This window comes from Salpingoeca rosetta (assembly GCF_000188695.1).
Source record: "Salpingoeca rosetta unplaced genomic scaffold supercont1.39, whole genome shotgun sequence".
Classification (NCBI taxonomy): Eukaryota; class Choanoflagellata; order Craspedida; family Salpingoecidae; genus Salpingoeca; species Salpingoeca rosetta.
Window position 1 is genome coordinate 308249 of NW_004754895.1, and position 22919 is coordinate 331167.

Here is a 22919-nt window from a genome sequence, read left to right on the forward strand (position 1 = left end):
GTACACACACACACACACACACACACACACACACACACACACACACACACACACACACACACACACACGTAGTTTCACCTGTCGAGTCCAAACCCCAATGTTATTTATCCTTAAGAGCGTCGTTACAACTGCTGAGCACGCAGCAACGCTCGGCCGGGGTCAAAGAGTAAGCAAGCAATCTCTCGCTATCTACACTATTCTCGACCCCCAGACCGTGCTCTTGATTATGTAGATGCATGCTACCCTAACACATTAGGACCTGTTCCACAGGTGTAATCAACCAACAGTCTAACTAGAATATCACCACACCAGTAGAAATCAAGCTGAAGTACCATGCAGGGGCCGTCGAAAAAGCAACAGCAAGCTAGTGACACGGCTACAACAGGAGAACCCCTGATATCACCGTTTTTATACTGTACTAGACTTTTGTGTATAGTTCGTCCTGACCAGCCACGTCGGTCCTCATTTTACGCGCTTGCTCGACTTCACTAGATACGTACAGTCAACTTGTAATCTGGATGAGGTGTCCATCGGTGTAGGGCGGATCTGCGACAGAGGGAGCCATAGGAAAGCGAGGGCATTACAGCGATGGAAGAACGCCTTTCACTGGTCCTGCGAAGTGCAGTATAGAGCTCTTGGCAGTCCCACACACACACACACACACACACACACACACACACACACACACGACACGCACACACACACAAGCACACACACACACACACACACACACACACACACACACACATACACACACACACGCACACGCGGATGTGTGCACAAGTTGACGCCCAAAACCGCTCACGCTCTTTCTCACGTTATTTCTCGCGATGGTGCTCCGTGTGTGTATGTGTGTGCACATGTGCGCATGTCTGTTTGTATGTATTATTCATGCGCGTGTGTGTGTGTGTGTTGCAGTTGATCCAACTGCGATTGCGCGCGTGCCCGAGGAGAAGCGAACGGAGCTGATGATGAAGGTGCGGGCTGGCGAAATCACCGTTGCCCAGATGGAGACACAGCTGCTCGAGATTGGTACGGCACCTGCTGTGTTTGGCAATGCGTGCTGCGTGTTGTGCTGTGTTGTGTGGGTTGTGTGCCGTGTTGTATGTTATATGTTACATCATGCATGTACTTGTCGTGTGTGGACGTGTTCTCCATCCACCCGCCACACACACACACACACACACACACACACACACACACACACACACACACATACACACACGTTCTCTCACGTCCATGCCTCGTGCATCTGCACACAGCGACGAAGCAAGCGGAGGAGGAGAGCAAAGAGAAGGCGCTTCTGGAGGCTGTTGCCGAGGAAGACGAAGAGGAAGAAGAACAAGAGGGACAGGAAGAGGGGGGTGCAGCCACTACTGCATCTGCCGCTGACACTTCAAATCCGCTCGCAGGTGCACAGCAGTCCCGTCCGACACGCGAAGAGCTCCTCATGAAGATGAACGAGGTGCGCGGGCGAGCATGTTGGTGTGCGTGCGTTGTTTGTTTGTTTGTTTGTTTGTTTGTGTGTTTGTTTGTTTGTTTGTTTGTTTGTTTGTTTGTTTGTTTGTTTGTTTGTTTGTTTGTTTGTTTGTTTGTTTGTTTGTTTGTTTGTTTGTTTGTTTGTTTGTTTGTTTGTGTTTGTGTATGTGTGTGTGTGTTTGTGTGTGTGTGTGTGTGTGTGTGTGTGTGTGTGTGTGGCTGCCTGCTGTACTTGTACCTGCACTTGTGGCCTTATGTGCCCACCGCTCAACACGCGTCACGTCCCTCGCTGCAGATTGCGGCGAGTCATCTTCCCCAGGCGCTCAAGGCCCAGCTCCTCGGCACCCTCATCGTCGAGCTCTCCGCGCTGGTACACCATTCGCACCACCACCACCGCCAGGTGGAGGGGAGCGGGGGGGGGAGCGGAAGTGATTGTTTGCACATGCACATGCAGACAGGGCGCATGACGACGAACACACACACACACACACACACACACACACACACACACACACACAGACAAGCATACACACAGACAAGCACACACATGCTTGTATTTATTGTCCCAGGTATGTTGATCACATTGTATGCTGATTCTCACGTGTATCCATCCTTCGTTCTTCGGTCCTCGTTGCATGCGCGTGTGTGTTCAGGGGGAGGCGCCAGCGTCGCTGGTTGATCAGGCGTTTCGACCACAACAGCAGCCACCACAACAGCCACCACAACAGCAACAACAGCAGCAACAACAGCCACAGCAGCCACAGCCACAGGAAGATGCTGCCTTCTACGGGAAGGTGGACGAGTCTGCCGTGTCCTCTGCTGCGCCACCGCGGCCGTCACCGATGGCGCAACAACAGCAGCAACAGCCGCCGCAGCGACCACAGCAGCCAAAACCACAGCAGCAGCCACCACAACAGCAGCCTGAAGGCGACATCTATGCTGTCCCGTTCAACGTTGGCGATGCACCGGTGCGTTGCTCCTCTCGTGCTGCTGCCGAGTGACGCTGGATACATGTGTTTGTTCGTGGATACATGTGTTTGTTCGTGGATACATGTGTTTGTTCGTGAATACATGTGTTTGTTCGTGGATACATGTGTTTGTTCGTGGATACATGTGTTCGCGGGTACTGTCCCAATTCATGCTGCGGTTTTGTTTTGCATTGCTATGACTGCTTGCCCCTGATTTGCATGGGTTGACACCGTCACTTCCAACCGCCTTCGTGTGCGTGTGTGCGTGTGTGTGTGTGTGTGTGTGTGTGTGTGTATCTCAACAGAAAACGGGCACTCTGAAGCGTGGCCTGCCACCACCAAACCTGGGTGCGTTCCGACAGCATGCATAGACTGCGCCATATTGTGTTGTCCGTTGAACATCAAGTCAACTTTCCCAACTGTACACGTTCTCACTTCATGGCCTCAATGCCAATCTATGTGACCACGGTCCTGATCGTGCGTGTGTATGCATTTTTCCATGTTTGTATGTGTTTTTGTGTGTGTGTGTATTATTCAGCGCCCGAGCTGCCGCCACGCCCACCAATGCCGGCACAGGACAGTGCACAACAGCAGGTGAGCAGCAGCCGCCGCAAACATTTGCAAAATAGCACTCCCTCACACAGACACACCCTCACACACAGACACAACCTCACACACATACAGACACAGACACATACACGCACAGACACATACACGCACACATACAGACACAGACACATACACGCACAGACACATACATGCACAGTCACATCTCCCTCACGCTCACGCGCACTCACATGCACTTTGCTTTGCTTGCACGGTTACCAGGCTGATGCCCAATCACCAGAAGGACATCGCGCACGCGGGGGCTCGGTGGGTTGACACGCACCTTGATGGAGCTCACACGCACAAACAAACGACCCGTGGCTGTGTGACCATGTTGCCGCCGATTGAACTTCTGCACATCAAAGTGTTCACAGACACAGACACACATACACAGACATACAGACACACAGACACACAGTCACACAGTCACTCACTCACTCTCCCTGCTTGCAGATAACACCTGGGATGATTGCGTCTGTCCCTGAGACGCTGCGCGTGAGTCTGATGGCGAAGGTCAAGGCTGGCACCATAAGCATGCAGGATATGGCTGCACAACTCAAGGCATTCTCGCAGAACACGTCAGTCATAATCTCGTGGTGCCCGGGGTGCTGATGATGTGTTTGGTGTCTGCTGCGTGTGCGTGTGTGCGTGTGTGACCGTGTGTGACCGTGTGTGACCGTGTGTGACCGTTGGTGTCGTTTGTATGCAGATTTATCGCTTGGCATTCACCCTGTTGTCTTACACCACATGGGCACACCCCTTTTGGTTACTGTGCGGAACTGATTGCGTCTTCGCAGTGAGGGACAGCAGCAACAGCAGCAGCCCCAAGCGCCACAGCAGCAGCAACAACAGCAGCAACAACAGCAGCAGCAACAACAGCAGCAACAACAGCAGCAGCAACAGCAGCAGCCTGAGCCGATTTTGGATCAGGGAGCAATTTACGCGGAATGCGACGCAGAGCCCGCACAGCCAGTGCGTTTTATGTGTGCATGTGGTTGTGTTTGGGCGTGAATTGATGGTTTGGCAGTGCGTGTCTGTGTGAGTGCATCGGATGCAGCGTGCTTGCGAATTTTGTATGCTTTGTTCACCATGTTTGACCAACTCAACACGCTCCTCACTCTTCACCACCGCCATCACCGCCATCACCACAATCATCACCACCACCATCGTCAGGCGGCACAAGAGCAGGAGGACCTGTTGTACGATGATGGGGACAATTTGCAGTCACAGATCGCTGCAGCCCGCGCACCGCCACCGCTGCCTCCGCCATATGCGGGCACATCAGCCGCAACCACGGCACAGCAGCAGCCGGCACACATGCACGCGCCTGAGGACGATGTTGGTTTTTTACCCATTTGCAGTTGTTGTATCGGTCATCACTTTGTGTTGACAAAGCACGCCAAAACTTATTGCACGCATGCACACAAACACAGACACACACACAGACACACACAGACACAGACACACACACACACAGACAGACACACACACAGACACACACAACACACAGACAGACAGACACACACACACACAACACAATGTCCTCACCCCTTCCATATTGTCCCGCACCCCATGAATGATCTCGTCACATGTGTTTAGATCTACACGGACGTCGATGAGCAGCGGACACCAGCGTATGGAGGACCGCGGCCCGTTGCACAGATGCCAGCAGACACATACGCAGCGCTGCCGAAGAAAGGTGCGCTTGTGGAGAACATTGTGGAGCGTACAGAGCGTGGATGTAGCTCGTGTGTGCGCATGCTTGTACTTGTGTGTGCTTGTGTTTGTTTGTTTGTTTGTCCGCGTGCGCTTGTGCGCTTGTGTATTCGTGGACACGCACGTGCTGGTGACTTGAGGATGCACCATTCACACTCCCGTATGCGCTCGCTCTCTTGCTTGCTATTCCACTCGCGGTTTTCAAATTGCGCGGCAGAGGAAGCGCTGCTGCAGAATGCGATGGGACTGCTTGGCAGTCTCGCACCGCAACCGACGGACGATGGCCTGCGACAGCTCATCGCCTGCCTGTCTCTGCAGGGGCTGGCCGAGTTTGCCAACCCATTGAAGCAGCAGGGTACGCTTGCTATCGTGTGCGCTTCACTGTGTTTGGGTCCTCACGCTTGTCTTGTGTGCAGTGCTTGTACTTGAGCTCTTTCCTTGGTGTGTTTATCTTGATGCCCCAACATCTCTCTGTCTCTCTCCCACCCGCACTCACTTACACACAATCTCTCTCTCTCTCTGTCTCTCTGTCTCTCACTCACTTGCACACACACACACACACACACACACACACACACACACACACACACACACACACACACACACACACACACACACACACACGCACACACACGCACATACACACACACAACACACACGCTCACCCATCCACACCCAACACACACACATATATGTTGTCAGGTTACGAGGACCCATCGTTCCTGGTCGACGCAACAGCGGATATGCTGGTTGGCCCAGGCCTCGCTCCAGACACAGCCGTGAGTGTTTATCAATGCACCAGGCGCACTGGAGTCTCTTGGTTCTTCTTGCTGTTCGTTGTGAGGAGTGGTGGCAGGGTGATGGCGTGTTGTGTCGCTTTGCAAGCTTCGTTTATTGTGCGCTGATGTGCGCGCAAGCGCACGCGTGTAACGTGACACAACCAAGTTGGTCGGTACAAAATAACCAGCCATATGTACAGCAACCCAACACCACCTGTGCTAACGAACACACAAACGCACGACTGCTTCTCTCTATCCTGCATGTCGATGTTGCGCTCAAAACTCCCAGACGGCACAACGCATCATTAACGCTGCCACCTCCTTCGTCGCCTCCGCCTAATCCCAAGCGCGCACAAACATTCACAACGACAGACATTCGCACACACATATTCGAAGACACTCGGAGATGTAACGATGCGTTTGCTTGCGATGTTTTCCCATTGGCAGCTGCGCCTTTGGTGCGGCGCACTTTTTCCTTCATCTCTGTTTCCTCCCATGCTTTCCATCATGTTCCCGCCCTTCTCCTTCCTCTTCTCGGAACACAAATACACTGTCAGTCATACCAGTGGACGCATCATCACATCACCACATCATCATCGTCGCGTCTGTCATTCGCTCAGTGCGCTTGTTGCTGCTGTGCTTGTTTGCGAAGGCGAGGCGCGCACGCTTTGCAACATCGTTGCGGTTCAGGATATCCACGCACATGCATGTGTGCTTGACTGCAATCATCGCAAACCACCTGCGTGTGTATGTGAGAGTGTTCATATTCGCATGGGCAACAATGGACGATGGAACGTGTTGTTGTGAGCGGGCATAGTGATAAACAGACGCACCAGCAGCAGCAACACGACCATCGAAAATATGAGTCGCAAGCACGGCGCACCTTGCCGCACTGTCGACAGTGGTGTTTGCGGAAGAAGAATGAAAACTCGGATTTGCAGAACGGGCACGTGTGCACGGTGTCGTCGTCCTCCCACGATTCCTGCGGCACAGGCCGAAGCTCATCCTGCGCATCACATGTGTGCATGGGTGGTCTAGTTTGTTCACTGTTTTCAAGACAAGTGCACACACAGACACACACACACACACAGACACGGGCACAGACACACAGACGCAGACACACACACACACACACACAGACGCAGACACACACACCTCCTTGAGTTGTGACGTGACGTGATCGGACCACAACTGCGCCTTTGCCATCGTTCGCGTCACGAGATCCGCGCGCAGCCCTTCGTTCTCCTCCTGCAGTTCGTCTCTCGCTTTGGTCACTTCTTCCAACTTACGCTTCGACTGCACACACACACACACAGACACACAGACACATACACAGACACACAGACACACACACACAAACACACAAACACACACACACACAAACACACACACACACACAGACGCACACACAGACGCACACACAGACACACAGACACACACACACACAGACGCACACACAGACACACACATGCGTCGACGCGTGAGGGGGAAGGGGGGAATGGAGCGCACGAGTGCAGAGAAAGCACCATGAACGTGAAAGGCATGGGAGAAGAAGGGACAGCATTTAAAACAACATGATCACACAACTTTTCACACCTCGTCCAGATCCGATTGCAAGCGGGCGGTTTCTGCCTCAGTGGCGCCAATTTCCTCGTGCAGTTGGCGCGTTTTCGCGTCCACTGGCAATTGTCCATGGAAGATGAGATGGCAGGAGAAGAGAACAGCGCCAATTTCAATGCTTAGGAACATGAAACCAGAACACATACACACAAAGGTGCAAACAAGGCTGGTCTTGCATGGCGTACGTTGTTTGTTGGTTTCCTTCACCATTTGAAGCTCCTGCGTCAGCATTTCGCGCTCGCGAGCACTTGCAGCGGCGCTGAGGGTGAACAGGCACGAGGGAGCGAGGAGTGAGTTGCGGTAATGCTAGAACAATGTGCGACACCAAGAGCAATCGAAACAGATGAAATGTCAAGGGCAAACCGACGCAGAGCGAAGTGCAGATGAAACATACTGCTTCTCAGACGCAAGCTGCACATGCTTGAGTTCGTCTTGAAGATCCTCACGCTCCTTCTCAGCGGACCGAAGGCGCATTTTGAGATCGCTCAACTCAAAACGACACGCATCATAGTTGCTTTGCAGCGTCGCCAAATCGAGGGAGTGCTAGGGAGAATAGACCGCAAATTGGGAAGGGGTGGGTAAGCAAAATGAGAAAGAGGAAAGAATGTGGCGACTTGCAAAAAGGAGCAGCATGACCAGAAACGAAATGAAAAGAGACTCAAACACACCTTGTTCGATGACTCTTCCAAATTACCGGAAAGACCGGAGAGACGTTGCTCCAATTCAGAAACAGTTGTGCGAGACGCCTGTAGCTCTTCTTCAAGAACTGTCTTTGCCTCACCGAGCTCGCTCACCTGCTGATTGGCGGCCTCAAGCTTGCTCGTCACGCTCTCCTGCGCCTCCGTGCTTTGCCTTAGCTTGCTCTGCAGCTCCTTCACAAGCGCCTCGCTGTCACCAGCACTCTTTTCCAGTTGCACCTCAAGCTCCTTCACACGTGTCTCGTGCTGTTCCTTGGCATCCGCAAGCTGCGTCTCGTGCTGTTCCTTGGCATCTGTAAGCCGTGTCTCCAGCGCTGTCTTTGCCTCACCAAGCTCGCTCACCTGCTGCTTGGCGGCCTCAAGCTCGCTCGTCACGCTCTCCTGCGCCTCCGTGCTTGCCCTCAGCTTGCTCTGCAGCTCCTTCACAAGCGCCTCGCTGTCACCAGCACTCTTCTCCAGTTGCGCCTCAAGCTCCTTCACACGTGTCTCGTGCTGTTCCTTGGCATCCGCAAGCTGTGTCTCCAGCTGTTCCTTGGCATCTGTAAGCCGTGTCTCCAGCGCTGTCTTTGCCTCACCAAGCTCGCTCACCTGCTGCTTGGCGGCCTCAAGCTCGCTCGTCACGCTCTCCTGCGCCTCCGTGCTTGCCCTCAGCTTGCTCTGCAGCTCCTTCACAAGCGCCTCGCTGTCACCAGCACTCTTCTCCAGTTGCGCCTCAAGCTCCTTCACACGTGTCTCGTGCTGTTCCTTGGCATCCGCAAGCTGCGTCTCGTGCTGTTCCTTGGCATCCGCAAGCTGTGTCTCCAGCGCTGTGTTTGCCTCACCAAGCTCGCTCACCTGCTGCTTGGCGGCCTCAAGCTCGCTCGTCACGCTCTCCTGCGCCTCCGTGCTTGCCCTCAGCTTGCTCTGCAGCTCCTTCACAAGCGCCTCGCTGTCACCAGCACTCTTCTCCAGTTGCGCCTCAAGCTCCTTCACACGTGTCTCGTGTTGTTCCTTGGCATCCGCAAGCTTCGTCTCGTGTTGTGTCTTGGCATCCGCAAGCTGCGTGTCATGGTCGTTTGTTATTTGAGCGACCTGCTCTGTTAACGCGCTGTTGTGACTGTGAGCTTCTGCCAAGGCTCTCTCCAAGTCAACAATCCTTTGCTGCAGCTGCGCTGCGTCTTCTTCCTGTGCCGGGGCGACCTTGTGCGGTGTGGCAACGGTGTGGCCATTGCTGTTTGGTAGGGGTTGTGTATCAGTTTCCTCTTGGGCGACTGGTTGTTGCTGCTCGTCTGTTGCGGCGTCGTGTACTTCCCATTCTGGCACGTGCATGGACGATGACGGGCTTGGGGGCCAGTCCGCGTCAATGTCGGCACCGTCTGGCAGGTCTGCGAGTTGGAAGGTGAGATTGTTGAGGTGGTAGAGCAGGTCCATGAGGTCTGCCTGTGTAGCCTTCTCCCTGAGCAGAGCGCCCTCGCTGTAGAAGTCCTTGATGGCCCGCGTGTGCTGGGCTGCGATTTGGATGCACTCGGCAAACTCACGCGTGGTGAGGGCGTGCCGGATGAGGAGTCTGCCTTTGCCGGCGCTTGTTCGAGCTGGCATCTTTAACAGCCGTGGCTTTGTCTTCTTGAGAGCGGCCTCAAGAAAGTCAAAGTAGTCCTTCCTACCCCCGAAGAAGGAGGATCTGCGCGTGTCATGTCACAGTGTCACAGGGTACAATAGCGTTTGGTCGGTGAGTGTGCGCGTGCGTGTGTGTGTGTGTGCGTGTGTGTGTGCGTGTGCGTGTGCGTGTGCGTGCGCGTGCGTGTGCGTGTGCGTGTGCGTGTGCGTGCGTGTGCGTGTGCGTGCGTGTGCGTGCGTGTGCTTGCGTGTGCTTGCGTGTGTGTGCATGTGTATATGTGTGCATGTGTGCAGGGGTGTGCTTGAAGATTGTCATGCAAGTCTTGGTGGGGACTGACTTGGACGAGAGGCCACAGCGCAGCACGGCCTCCAAGCACAGGCAGAGCGGGCGCACGCTCGGATGGCTGTCGGTCAACTCATCCTGTGCATGCTCTTCCAGGATTGTGTGCACCTGCGTGCGCAGCTGTCGTGCATCCCATCACACACACACACACACACACACACACACACACACACACACACACACACACACACACACACACACACACACACACACACACACACACACACACACACACACACACACACACACACACACACACACACACACACACACACACCCCCCGCAGTCGTGTTACATTAGCTGTTGCCAACAGAGTCAAACCATGCACGCACATCCCAGTACACAACCCAAGGAGCAATGGCACACAGTGCCATCAAGGGCTTCACCTATCACCCTCTCACCTCCTCCAGAAGCCGTCCTCCCTCCATCGCCATTGCGTGAAGGGTGTTTGTTGGTGTTGTGGCGAGTGCGCGATTTCAGTGATGGTTGTTGTTTGGTTGGTGCACTGCTTTGAAGCGCGGACCAAGAAAGAGGTTTTAAACAGGTGATGACTGCACCACATGCACACTGCACAGAGATACGCACAAGGCACACACTCACAGACGTATGTGCACACACACGGGCACGCACACGCGCACGCATATATGCGTGCGCGCGTGGGTCAGCGAAACGAGGTCAACCAAAGAGGCAGTGCTTGAACTTGTCTGCGTTATCAATGTAGTCTTGCAACTCTGTCTCCGGCACCCACGCGTAGTCGGTGACGTCTGCCGTTGGCGCGTACGCCCCTTGCACCAGCATGCACCGCAAGTAGAACGTCTGCACGTGAAGTGATGTGCGTGTGTGTGAGTGCATGCGCACGTTAGAACACCGTCAGATGCTGTTGCTGGACAGGCAAGCAAGGATGTACCACAAAGGCTCGTTCGCACACACACACACACACAAACACACACACACACACACACACACACACAGAGAGACACATACACACAAATACATTCACACACACGACACGGGAGCGAACAGAGTTGTGGGGGCTGCGTACGTATTCGTCTGGCGCGTCGTTTGAAGACTTGTTCACCTGCAAGTCAGTTCCCAAAGGTTCAGAGGGTGCACATACATGTCAACGCATGTCAGCACATGCGCACAACAGTGTACACCATGAAGCAACAACACAAAACGCGGCACACTTTCGATGATAACCATGCGTGCGGGGGTGCCATTTTCAACCACGTATGTTTGTGTTTTGATAGCGTTCACTAACGGTGTGGTAGCATGGCGCGTTGCCAATGAAGTACGTCTCAAAGTCGCCCGTGGTATCGCCGTTAACTGTGGCCATGGCATTCTCCGCGCACTGTGCAGTGAACGAACACGGGAAAGGTGAGGGCATGACAGGGGCACGGCCCCAATGTGAGCGCAGCTGGGTTGTTCCTCAACAGTGCGAGAACGAGCCAGTGGCCGAGCACGCTGCGGGCGGCAGGGCATGGAAAGTGACATACCGCACGAATGGATTCCTCGTTGGTCAGCGGCAGTTGTGGAAAGTGCCAGACATCGCTCTGCTTCGTCTTGATGAGGAGGTAGAGCTTCGATGACAGACACCTGTTGAGGGACTTTGTGTTGTGCGCGCGGTCATCCTCAGTCTCCAGAGGCGCAGGCTCAAACTCCACAGGTGCAGTGTCACTTGCATCGCTGTTGGGGAGTTGTGTGTGTGCGTGCGTGCGTGCGTGCATGCGTGTGCGTGTGTTGTTGTTGGGGGGTCAGCAAAGCTGAGCGGTTCTCAGGTGCACAAGCACGCAGACAGACAGAAGACACACACACATACAGATACAACCCCACCACCCACACCCACACACCCACACAGACGCAGACACATGTTTGCACTTACACAGCGGCTTGCTCGGTGGCTGTTGCGGCGGAGGAGTCTTGCTCTTCGCCCTGTTCCTGTTTCTGGTTTGACTTCTTGCTCTTTTTCTTCTTCTTGCTTCCGCCCTCTTGCTCCACCAACATCTGCAGGTACTCCTCAAAGGACACAGCGGACTTCTCCTCATCCATCTGCCGGGAAAACTCCTGGAACTTCTTCTCAAACGGGGTCAGTGCCGGCTCCGAGAGAGGGTAGCGCTCCAGGATCACGCCAACCTTCACGGCAGGCTTCGTCGCTGGCCCACCACCACCGGTTGCAAGTGATCGCACGTGCCTTCCACTGTTCATCGTCATCACCATCCCCGCCCTGTTTGTTGTCCTCGTCACGTGCTTTGCATTGCTTCTGCCACCTTGCAGTGCAGCAGCGCACACTCGCAGCAACCCGCCTCGCACACCCAATCTCGTGGCCATCGTGCACACGCTGTATTGCCTTCTTTGCGCTTGGAAAAAGGACGGAAAATGATGACAAACGACAGCACAAGAGAGAGAGAGACAAGAGGTTTACTTCACTTCAATTAATAGTGTCGGTAACAAGGAGACTGATTTCAGTCAAACATGGCATCAAGGTCTTCCAGATCGTCGTTTGCGTCCGCGCTTGTCGCTTGCGCTTCCATCTGTTGGTGTGAGCGAGCGAGCGAGGGAGTGAGTATGCGTGTGTGCGTCCGTGTATGTATGTATGTATGTATGTATGTATGTATGTATGTATGTATGTATGTATGTATGTATGTATGTATGTATGTATGTATGTATGTATGTATGTATGTATGTATGTATGTATGTATGTATGTATGTATGTATGTATGTATATATGTGTGTTTGTGAGTGATTCGGTTTTACCCTCACACCCGTGCCCTTGGCTGTGTCAGCAGCCAACAAACCTGTTTACGTCGCTCTCTCTCTTCCTCGCGGAGGCGTTCACGCTCCTGCAGTTCCTGCTCGCGGCGCTGCGCCTCTTCTTCCTGCTGCTGCTGCTCTCGCTCCGCACGCCGCCGTGCCTCCTCCTCTCGCCGCCTGCTCAGCAACACACGCAATACAAACAAACATAAATGCGTGGTTGCGTGTGAGGAAAAAGGGGGTGTATTGATGAGCGTGCTTGGGCAGCAAACGCACGCACACACGGGCTTACGCGCGCGCGCACACACACACACACACACACACACACACACACACACACACACTGCCTTTCCCCCACAAACACCCCAAATGCCCTTTTTTACCTTGCTTCCTCCTCAGACTGGCGCCGCTTCTCCTCTTCCTCCTGCTGGCGGGCCTGTTCCTCCTGCTGGCGCATGCGTGCAGCCGCCTCGCGGGCCATCCGCTGGCGCTCTTCCTCAGCGGCCTTGTGCTGCTCAAACTTGGCCAGGTCGGCAGCCAGCGCGTCGTCAGATTTGTGTGTGTCGGTCGCCTCCTCGTCATCCTCGTCATCGTCCATCACCCACCCGCTGCATGGATTGAACGGCATTTGTTGCAGCAGTGTGGACAATGTAAGCACAGGAGACGTGACGCACATGGCTGAAATGCAACACACACATCCACACACACGCACACACACACGCTTCAAGCATACCCCCCCCACAAACATCCACACACACACACACACACACACACACACACACACACACACACACACACACACACACACACACACACACATCAAGCACTCACACGCACACCAACCTTGCGTCGGTGGATGCGGCAATGTCGTGTTCTTTGATGGCGCTGGACGCCTGTACGAGTGAAAAGTCCTTCTCTTGTGTCGTGTCTTCCTCCTCCTCTGCGTCGTGATGAGGTTGTTCCTCCTGTTTGGGCTCCTCCTTCTTGCTGGGCCGGCGGTGGTGCGTCGACGCCCGCTTGGTTGGCGCTACACACACGCAGCAAAGGAACCAAGAACACGCGCATGGAAGACACAACGAGTGATGCTGGTGAGTGCTCGTGCACAGAACGACAATGAACCACACACCACATCACACGCACACACCGGACGTGGAGAGAAGATCCTTTCAGGAAGAGAAAACACGAGAAACAAAAGGCCTCTCTCTTGTTGACACGTTGGGAAGCAAGCACTTGATGGCTGACAAGGTATAGAGGTTGCTCAAATATGCTATCATTTAATGGGGGGCAGAAAAAGGGGGAGCGAAAAAGAAAGGCGAGGGATTGGGCTGGGGACACACAACACGACACACCATGGACGTGGCATGCGGCCCACAAGCAAGAGAAGGAAGGAAGGAAGTACAAGGGAGGAAGTACAAAGGGAGACGGTAGCCGCCAAAGAATTATGCACAGAACAATGACGACATCGAGAAAAGCAACGACGGAGAGATGTGGCCCCCAAACGAAAAGCTACACACAGAGAGATGTGTACACAAGCGAGGAAAGAAGAGAGACCAGCCACCAGAAACATACGAGAGGGAAGAACAAATCGAGCGAGATGGCAAAGCGAAAAGGGAACAAGAGAGGCTGAGGAGAGCCAGCGAGCAAGCCTGTCTCTGTTGTGATTGGGCGGAAAGATGACGCCGGTGCATGCAAGAAGGCGCACACTCGTCCTCAACACGACAGCACACCCATGAGGGACTGTGGAGGGGGGGGAGGCTTCAAGCTGTTGACAGGCAACGCAGTGCACACGCAGTGTTGATGACACACGTCAGATGGGACAGTGCCGATCAATGCATGCAAAGAAGGACATGGAGCGGGGGAGAGGACGAGGAGAAAGGAGGAGAGAAGAGGGGGAGAAAAGGCACGCACGTGCGCGCGTGTGCAGAGCAACGACTGGGTGGCGAACACGGCTGCAAAGCCAAGCAAAATATTAACCAGAGGCAAAAAGAGGAAATAAAGCTAGGCTGGGAGAGAAATGTCATGTTGGACGTCGAGCACACGCCATCAATCGACACGTGACTTGAGAACAACAAAGAATGGGGTCCGGAGAAGGACGGGGGGGGGGCAAGGCGTGCACCGCAACCCAGAAATAACACAGATAGAGAGAGAAGGAGAAAAGAAAGCTGCGGGTTTGGTGGAGGGGAAGGGACACACCACGTGAACTACCTACGCACAGTGGTTCACGTTCACACCAACAAAAAATCGTAACCATGTAGGAGGGAAAGGATCTTCTCTCCGGCAAACAACAGTCACCCACACCGCTCAGACACAACGAGGACGACGACAACAACACAAGTGTCAGTGTTCACAGAGCCGCGAGGGGCGGGCCATGGATGGGTGGGTGGATGGATGGGATTATGCCACACCTTTAAGGCAGTTGCGCACGTAGCGCTCGAGTTCGCGCAGGGTGCGGGGCCGCAGCTTGTCAAAGTCAATCTCAATCTCGTCCGGGTTGGTGTGGGTGAGGGATGGCTCGTAGTTCTTGATAATCTGCACCACGCGCGGCAGCTTCTCCATCGGCAACTGTCACGTGCAAGTGGAACAAGTGGAAGGAAGGAGGAACGCGGGCGTGAGCGTGAGTGTGTGTGTGTGTGGTGGGGGTGGGGGGGGAGGGAGAGGGAGAGGGAGAGGGAGAAGGTGGAAGAATACAAGTTAGTGAGTGGTTCATTGAGTGTGTGACATGCGTTGTGCGTTCAAGACATTCATCGCGTTGAAGACATTCATCAACACTTGAACAATCATAACTTGTTCGCAGTCATGTCACGTACAAGTGCACAACAAACAGTGCAAAATATCCTCTGTTCACCCACACGCTCATGCTCCCCCTCCCCGCTTACGTTGTTGATATCGAGGCTGAGCTGTCGTTTCTGGTCGTATGTGAACGGGGTGTCGTCGTCCTCCTCATCCTCTGACGATGACGATGAGCCAGAGTCGCTGTCTGACATGGCTGTCACAGACCGCTGTGGCGGCGCCGCTTTTGGCTTTGGCTTTGCCGCGGGCTTGGCCTTTGGCTTTGGCTTTGGCTTTGGTTTTGCCTTTGGCTTTTGCTTCGCCTTGGCAGCAGCGCCACCGCCGCCACCGCCTGCCGGGGCCTTGCGTCCGCCCTTTGCCGGCGTCGACGCCTCTGTCTCGGCGCCGCTCGTGCCCGTGTCGTCGCTCTTGGCGCCCGCAGCACCGCCCTGGGGCAGGTTGAACACGCCCGACCCGACCGCAGCCGTGATGGCCTGCAGCTGCTCCGGCGTCAAATTCGCCAGCGCAGACGCCGCAGCAGCGGTGCTGGACGCCGCAGCGGACGATGACGACGCTGATGATGCGCCGCCCTTGCCGCCGCTGGCCTTGGTGGTCTTCTTTGACTTTGAGGCGCGGGAGCTCGCCCCGGCCTTCTTGCTTGTCGACTGCTGCTGCTTCTTTTTCTTCTTCATCTGCTTCTTCTTCTTCTTTTTGGAGAGGCGGTCCTTGTACATGTTGGCCAGGAGCACCAGCGGGTCCACGCTGTCCAGGTCGAGGTCCGAGTCAGACTCGGATTCAGACGACGAGGCATCGCTGTCGTCAGAATCAGACGTGTCCACCTGCTTAGCCTTCTTCCGCTGCCGCTTCTTTGTTGCCGACGCCGTGGGCTTGCGCTTGCCCGAGCCGCCGCCGCCACCAGCGCCTGCCTTGCCGCCCTTGGCCTTTGACGCCGCCGCGCCTGCCTTGGCCTTGCTTGTCTTGCCTTTCCCTGCCGTTGCTGCAGCAGTTGATGTCGTTGTCTTTGCGCGCTTGGCCGGTGCCTTCGCTGCGGATGCTGTGCGCTTGGGCTTTGCTTCCTCCACATCTTCCTCCTCCGCTGCCGAGTCGCCCTCGGCATCGTAGTCCTCGTCGCTGTCGCTCGTGTCGTCGTCACGCCCGCGCCTGCGACGGCGCTTGCCCCGACCGCCGGCACCTGCGCCCGTGCCTGTGGTTGTGGCTGTGCCACCGCTGAGTGGCGTTGGCGCGGCCGACGCCTTTCGCGTTGCTGCTGGGGTGGCGGCCGCAGACCCGCGGCGACTGCCGGTGGAGGGCTCGTCCAGCTGCGCAGAGGCAAGGCTGTACTCAAACACCTGAGGATCATTGTGATCGTGAACAAGGGAAGGAGAGGGGAAGGGCGATGAAAGCAAGTGGTGTGAGACATGTGAGCGGTGTTGGCGGGTGATGTGGGGAAGTGATAAACGAGTGGGGATGACGCAAAGTGAAAAAGGCATGGAGGATTCGTGTAATCCGGAAACGGCAAACCACAGCAACAACGATGCACGAGAGCAAAGGAGGGGACAGCAGTGGCGGACGACAACGAACAAATAAATGGCAGCGGGCAACCACACACATTCGCACTGCTACACGTACGTTGTGGAGCTTTGTTGCCATGCCAAAGACGGGGTCTGTGCTCGGGTTGTACTTGTAGCAATTTGAAAACACGAGCCTGACGTCCGCGATAAACGAGTCGACGTCCGAGTAGTGGCCCGACTCGATGCGCTTCTTCACCGTGCCCAGGTCCATGGGCGTGTCCACAAAGTCGCGGTAGTCCGAGAGCCCGAGCTCGTCCGCCTTGACGGGCTCGTAAAACGGCCACGCGTACTCGGCGTGCTTTTTGCTAAACAGCTCCGAGATGATCTTGCGGCACTCGCGCAGGGCCTTGGTCTGCGGGTGGTTGGCTGGGCTTGGCAGGTCACGGGTTGGCGGGCGGACGGTGCGACGCGAGTGGCGGCGCGCATACACGCCGTTGCCCGGGGTGAAGGGCGCAGGCCGCGGCGTCTGCTTGGGCAGCATCGTCGCAGCAAGTGACACGTCCATCTCCGGCTGCGGGAGGCGGTGCAGACAGCGCTCAAATGCAGTCTCCAACTCGCGCGCCTTGATATGTACAGGCTGCGACAGTTCAAGGGATGTGGAGGGGAGAGTGGTGCAATGTGGTGGGGGATGGATGGATGAGGAAGCGTGGGGATGGGAATGAATGAGGCACTCGAAAAAGGGCCCAACAGTAGAAACACAAGACACCAGAAACCGAACAAACACACAACACACACAACACACGCCAAGCAAGCTGGATGTTGAGCTTTACGTTGGTTGCTGGGTTGTAGACGAAGCAGTTGTTGAGCATGAGGTGAATGTCATCGATGCATTCCTGAGCAGATGTGTACGTCCTCTCCTTCAGCTTCTTGCTCACGGTGCCAAGATCCATGGGCTGCTTGATAATGGTCGGGTAGTCCTGGTAGTGGTGGTGGTGGTGGTGGGGGAAACACATGATGATGATGATGATGATGATGATGAGAAACACGGTGTCGCAGAGGCCAGAGGCCCAGAGTCGGAGAAATCACGAGGTGATGCGTGCGTGTGGTCGTTCGCGCGGTCGCTCGCAGCAGCAGCGCGAACAAAGACTAACGGTACAGCAACAGCAGCAGTAGCACACAGCAGCAACGTTACCGTTTGCGTGCATGCAAGCAAGAGCAGGCAGGGGCTGGAGATAACGTACAGGGATGTTGAGGGCCTTCCAATCGACAGGCTGCGCAAACCAGTGCTTCGAGTCGAGTGCGGACAGGCGTTTCAGCACGACATCCTGCATAAACTTGAGCTGGTTCGTCCACCTGCCACGCGGCTTTGTTGCAGACGAGGACGCAGAGGGCGTTGCGGGCGCTGGACTGGGCGCATCGCTCGGGGTTGAGGACACAACAATCGGTGACGGCTGTGGCTGTTCCGATAGCGCCGTGGAGTCTGTTCTCGCTGGCTCTGTCGACGGCAGGTGCTGCTCTGCGGCCGCGGCCGTCGATGTGGTTGATTGTGGCGAGTGCGGTGCAGGCGTTGACGCCGACGATTGGTGTTGGTGCTCTTGCTGCTGTGTGTGTGTCGTTGGTGTGTCTTGGCTGGTGTCATTTGTGGCTGCGTTGTTGGTGTCATCCACGCGGGCTTTGTTGTTGGCGGTGTTGGTTGCTGGCTCGGATAGCAATTTGTTGTTGTCGGTTGTGTCTGCAGAGGTGGTGGTTGATACTGCTGCTTGTGGTGCGGAAGACGCAGCAGCGGTGGTGGTGGTTGGGTTGTCGGTGGTGCTTGTCAAGCCAGGCCCCGTGTCCGCAGACGAGGTGGGCAAGGTGGAAGGGTCCATGGCTGTGAGCGTCATGAACTCGGCCGACTGGCCCTGTGTAGTTTTGGTTGGGTGTGCGTCAGGCGAAACAAGGCACAGCGACAGCCACGGCGGCGACGATGGCCAGCATACGGGGGTATGCGGTGGAGGGTGGATGGGAACGAGTGCGTGCGTGCGCGTGTGTGCATGGGGCAAGGAGGGGGAAAGAGAGAATCAGCTCTTGCGTGTTTGCAGCACACCAATGACATCATCCGCATGCATGCATGGTGTAGGTCAACACACACACAGCCGCCACCAAACAAGGAAAAGAAAGATAGAAGCTGGGTGTGTGTGTGTGTGTGTGAGGGGGGGGGAGAGATGGCGTCGGAGAGGGGGTTGTTGTTGGTGGCCGTGGTCGTGTGTGTATGTGTGTGTATGTGTGTGTATGTGTGTGTGTGCTGTGCACCCCTTCAGGCCTCCATCACTCTCAAGCAATCATGCTCGCAGGTGGTGGTTGGTGGTGTGCGCTTCCAAGAGGGCTAAAGGAAAACGTGCAACAGAGAGAACACGAAAGAGGAGTGGCTGTGGTTGGCAATGGTGGTGGTGGTGTGGGTGACAGTTGCAGCGGCACACAACACGGTGGCTGTGCCTGGCTGGCTGTGTGTGTGTGTGTGTGTGTGGTGGTGGTGATGACCCCGCTCGCTCGTGCTCGTGCTCGTGCGCTTGCACTTGCCTTTGCTGGCTGACTGATGGGGACACCCACTGGCAGGCTGGCTGACGTGAGCACAAGAGTGGGAGAGAGTGTGTGTGTGACAAAGAGTTGAGGGCTGGGCTGCTTCTTGCTGGCTCAAACGAGGCGCGGTTGTGTGGGTGAGCGAGTGGGTGTTGCAGGTCCTTGCGCGAGTTGCAGCCAACGTGCGTGAGAAGGAAAAAAAAAAGTGCGAAAAAAAAAATAAACAAGCAAAAGCGCAAAAGGCAAAAGGCGGACACGCTTGCAGCGGTTGTGAGGGCTTTTGTTTGTTTCGCGGGCAGGTTGGAAAATGAGCAATGCTCCATTCACAACAAGGATGTGCGGCGGCCGTTGCTGTTTGTGCTTGCTTGTGTGTGGTTTGTTTTGTTCTGTTCTGTGTGTGTCTCGTCTCTCTGTGTGTGCGTTGCTCGGCCCGCCAAAAAAACCGGCCGTTTTTCATGCATGTTGGTGGTGTTGCTTCTGCTGTTTTCTGTGCGTTTGCGTTGTCGACGATTTTTGGCGAACAACTGATCTGCGGACATCTTTCGACGGTTCTCGAAAGATGTCCGTGACCACGTGGACGATTGCTGCAAAACACGGAAATCGTGTTTAGATTTTTCGTGGTGTGAATTAATTGTGCTGTCGCAAACCCTCTGGTTCGGCGGACGCTGCTGAACCGCGATTAGTGTGTGTGTGTGTGTGTGTGTGTGTGTGTGTGTGTGTGTGTGTGTGTGTGTGTGTGTGTGTGTGTGTGTGTGTGTGTGAATGTGTGTGAATGTGTGTGTGTGTGAATGTGTGTGTATGTGTGTGTGTGTGTGTGTGTGTGTGTGTCTGTGTGTCTGTGTGAAAAGTTGCCTGCCTGCCTGCCTGCCTGCCCTGCCCTGCTTGATTACCTGATTACCTGCCCTGCTTGATTGCCTGATTGCTTGTATGTCCATCTATTTGTTCTTCCATATCTCGCTTTGTCCATCATCGGTCACTTTGTCTACATCTCGCCTTTTCTCATGCCTTGCATTGTGTGCGTCGGTTTTGCTGATCCCCCTTCCCGCACAATGTGTGCAGGCACGTCTCAGCCACGCTCTCCGTGTTGCGCGCTTTCCCGCTCCCCTTGGTGTGATGCGGGGTCCACTGGCAGCGTTCTCCGCGTTCCGGGGACCCGCGCGCGTGGGCAGCGCGCATCTCCAAGCATGCATTTACTACCAGTCTTGCTTTGACGTTGTGTGGGGCCTCTTTGCCATCATCACCACAGCCATGCGCCCCGTACGTGAAAATGTTTGGGTGTTGGGCGGGAGGGGGATTGTGGGTGTTGGGGGGATTGTCTGTCTTTTGTGTGTGTGTGTGTGTGTATGTTTTGTGAGCAGGGGATTGTATGCGTGTGTGTGTGTGTGCAGTTCGTCTGCGCACTGTGAGGTTTGTGAGTTTTGTGTGCATGTGTCCATTTGAGATCCTGTGTGCCATGCACTGTTGATTCATGCCAACGCACCACACTGTATCGGTTTTAGGGTGGGTTGAGTGGTCAAATGGTGCGAGCCATCATCTATTTCCTGCTGCTCAGTCTGGAGGTGGTGCGATTGCTCCTGGGAAACGCCGGCAACAAGCGCGAGAAGGTGCGCGCGCAGTTCATGTGTGCATGTGTGTGCGTGTGTGTATGTGTGTGCGCGCGCAGTTCATGTGTGCATGTGTGTGCGTGTGTGTATGTGTGTGTGCACGCGTGTGCGTGCGTATGTGTGAGGCTGCGCATTTGCGATGGTTGTTGTATTCGTGTATGCGTCACGATCACGATTATGTAAACGCAGGCGTCGTTTCCGCCGGCAAACACACAACACACACACAACACAACACAGCACAAATACACGCACAATCACTCACTCACTCACGTGCTCTCATCTCTACACACAAACACACACAAACACATATTGCGTAGGTGCTGCTGTTGGTTGCGTTTGAGCTGTTGACGTTTGTGCAGTCGACCATCATCTGGGTGGTCGTCTTTGTGTATGAGCCAAGACCACTCGAGTATGGCGGGAATATCCTGTTTGTCACGTTCATCCTCGGTACGTTGACAGATGGTGGTTATGTTGATGGTCGTGAATAAGCGATAGTGGTGGCGATGGCGGTTTGTGGTGGTGACAGACCATGGTAAATCGTGGTGAGCAGAGTCCGTGGTGGCATTGCCTGTCACTTGCGGCAACAGCCACACCCCAACATACTCGCCCGACCTCACTCTACATCTCTGTGTGGTCACCTGCATCCTTTTCTGTTGCGTCCTGCTCCTCCTCCTGCTCCTCCCCACCTTTCTTCTCTCGCATCCCATTTTCACACACACACACACACACGCACACACTGGCAGTGGAGTTTGTGGTGTGCTTCCCTGCGCTGTCGGCAATCAACCGGGAGGAAGTGAGCCGATTTGCCATGCTGTACCGGGAAACAACGCTCTGACACACACGGGTGCAGTCGCACGTGCTACACAAGCACACACACAAGCACACACACACACACACACACACACACACACACACACACACACACACACACACACACACACAATAGTCGTACACTTGTACACACGCGTATGTCCACGCCTTTGGTCCCTATGTACACACAACACGCACGCGCTTTCCCCTTTTAAAAACTGTTGCAATCTGATTGCCTTTGTTACATATCTTGTTTGTTTACATTAATTTAATTAACGATCCTTTTAGCGATTCACGTGCGTGCGTGCGTCGTCTATGTTAACGCGTCCTCCACGATGACACAACATCACACACACGCACACGCACACCTGGATGGCTGGCTGGAGAGATGGAGGGGAGGAAGGGGGGCAATGGGATGCTGTTGTTGCTGTGTATGTTGGCACGAGGCTACACAGCTGTGTGTGTGTGTGTGTGTGTGTGTGTGTGTGTGTGTGTGTGTGTGTGTCATGCTAGGTTGAGGATGGGATACAACTGGTTCATGCGTAGCTGCTGGCGACACAGCGGACAGCACCGCTGTGAATGCGTTTTAATACGTTTGAGTGTGTGTGTGTGTGTGTGTGAGCGTGAGTGTGTGTGAGTGCGTGAGCGTGTGAGTGTGTGTGGGCATGGGGATGAGAAGTCGACAAGATGTTGCGAGGCAACAACAGACGAAGCAATAGTAACAGCAACAACAGTAACAACAGCAGCAAGAACAGCAGCGACACTGTCCAGCACTATCAAGCAACGGTTGTCAGTTGCTCGCAGTAGCATGCATGTGTGCACACCTCTTGCTGCACCCAGGTCACGAGACATTGCCAGCAAGCAACATGCCCGCAAGCCGTACACGTTGTGTGTCGTCTTGGTCTGATGAACGAATGCACACATGGACGGGACGGCAGGGAACCCGACAGTGAGGGCGGGGATACACGCAACGGCACTGTGTTCATCACGCAACACATCATAGAACCACAAACAAACGCACACACACACACACATACACACACACACACACACACACACACACACACACACACACACACACACACACACACACACACACACACACACACA

The 22919-nt window shown here is 54.9% G+C and overlaps 5 protein-coding genes across 6 annotated transcripts; 2 read left to right on the top strand and 3 right to left on the bottom strand.

The window, feature by feature from the left end:
• Positions 1-968: 968 nt before the first annotated feature.
• On the top strand, positions 969-5888 carry PTSG_11111 (uncharacterized protein; the record flags this gene model as incomplete). The annotated part of the gene is made up of 14 exons (XM_004987975.1): positions 969-1032; positions 1263-1465; positions 1775-1849; positions 2133-2447; positions 2753-2795; positions 2986-3041; positions 3276-3320; positions 3507-3631; positions 3851-4025; positions 4227-4391; positions 4653-4779; positions 4987-5124; positions 5472-5548; positions 5838-5888. The coding sequence occupies 14 exons, from the start codon at positions 969-971 to the stop codon at positions 5886-5888; spliced, it is 1659 nt and encodes a 552-aa protein (XP_004988032.1).
• Positions 5642-10361, bottom strand: PTSG_13141 (uncharacterized protein). Its single transcript, XM_004987976.1, has 9 exons — positions 10207-10361; positions 9801-9925; positions 7837-9526; positions 7563-7711; positions 7354-7427; positions 7145-7227; positions 6704-6844; positions 6432-6554; positions 5642-6287 (listed from the first exon to the last, which is right to left on the bottom strand). The coding sequence occupies exons 1-9, from the start codon at positions 10237-10239 to the stop codon at positions 6165-6167; spliced, it is 2541 nt and encodes an 846-aa protein (XP_004988033.1). The 5' UTR covers positions 10240-10361; the 3' UTR covers positions 5642-6164.
• PTSG_13142 (uncharacterized protein) lies at positions 10297-12210 on the bottom strand. The gene is made up of 5 exons (XM_004987977.1): positions 11688-12210; positions 11302-11491; positions 11067-11156; positions 10848-10883; positions 10297-10621 (listed from the first exon to the last, which is right to left on the bottom strand). The coding sequence occupies exons 1-5, from the start codon at positions 12131-12133 to the stop codon at positions 10481-10483; spliced, it is 903 nt and encodes a 300-aa protein (XP_004988034.1). The 5' UTR covers positions 12134-12210; the 3' UTR covers positions 10297-10480.
• Positions 12143-19690, bottom strand: PTSG_13143 (the record flags this gene model as incomplete). Of its 2 annotated transcripts, XM_004987979.1 has the most annotated exons (9): positions 12143-12336; positions 12601-12733; positions 12940-13164; positions 13400-13583; positions 14962-15118; positions 15433-16674; positions 16955-17473; positions 17667-17813; positions 18078-18719. In XM_004987979.1, the coding sequence occupies 9 exons, from the start codon at positions 18717-18719 to the stop codon at positions 12268-12270; spliced, it is 3318 nt and encodes a 1105-aa protein (XP_004988036.1). In that variant the 3' UTR covers positions 12143-12267. The 2 variants fall into 2 exon arrangements, with proteins under 2 accessions (XP_004988036.1, XP_004988035.1); XM_004987978.1 differs by lacking the exons at positions 12143-12336; positions 12601-12733; positions 12940-13164; positions 13400-13583 and adding an exon at positions 19396-19690 and having other exon boundaries at positions 13684-15118; positions 18078-18737.
• Positions 19691-20508: 818 nt separating this feature from the next.
• On the top strand, positions 20509-21834 carry PTSG_11115 (uncharacterized protein; the record flags this gene model as incomplete). The annotated part of the gene is made up of 4 exons (XM_004987980.1): positions 20509-20652; positions 20895-20999; positions 21317-21446; positions 21743-21834. 4 exons carry the CDS (start codon positions 20509-20511, stop codon positions 21832-21834), a joined length of 471 nt encoding a protein of 156 aa, XP_004988037.1.
• Between the last annotated feature and the right edge of the window lie 1085 nt (positions 21835-22919).

Coding starts and splice junctions, on each gene's coding strand:
- PTSG_13141 (XM_004987976.1), bottom strand. CDS start 10,239: ATGGCGATGGAGGGAGGACGGCTTCTGGAGGAG. Junction 7,712..7,836: donor TGGAAGAGTCATCGAACAAG/GTGTGTTTGAGT, acceptor TATTCTCCCTAG/CACTCCCTCGATTTGGCGAC. Junction 6,555..6,703: donor TCACGTCACAACTCAAGGAG/GTGTGTGTGTCT, acceptor TGTGATGCGCAG/GATGAGCTTCGGCCTGTGCC.
- PTSG_13142 (XM_004987977.1), bottom strand. CDS start 12,133: ATGGCCACGAGATTGGGTGTGCGAGGCGGGTTGCTGCGAGTGTGCGCT. Junction 11,157..11,301: donor ACGAGGAATCCATTCGTGCG/GTATGTCACTTT, acceptor TTCACTGCACAG/TGCGCGGAGAATGCCATGGC. Junction 10,622..10,847: donor ACGACGCGCCAGACGAATAC/GTACGCAGCCCC, acceptor CTTCACGTGCAG/ACGTTCTACTTGCGGTGCAT.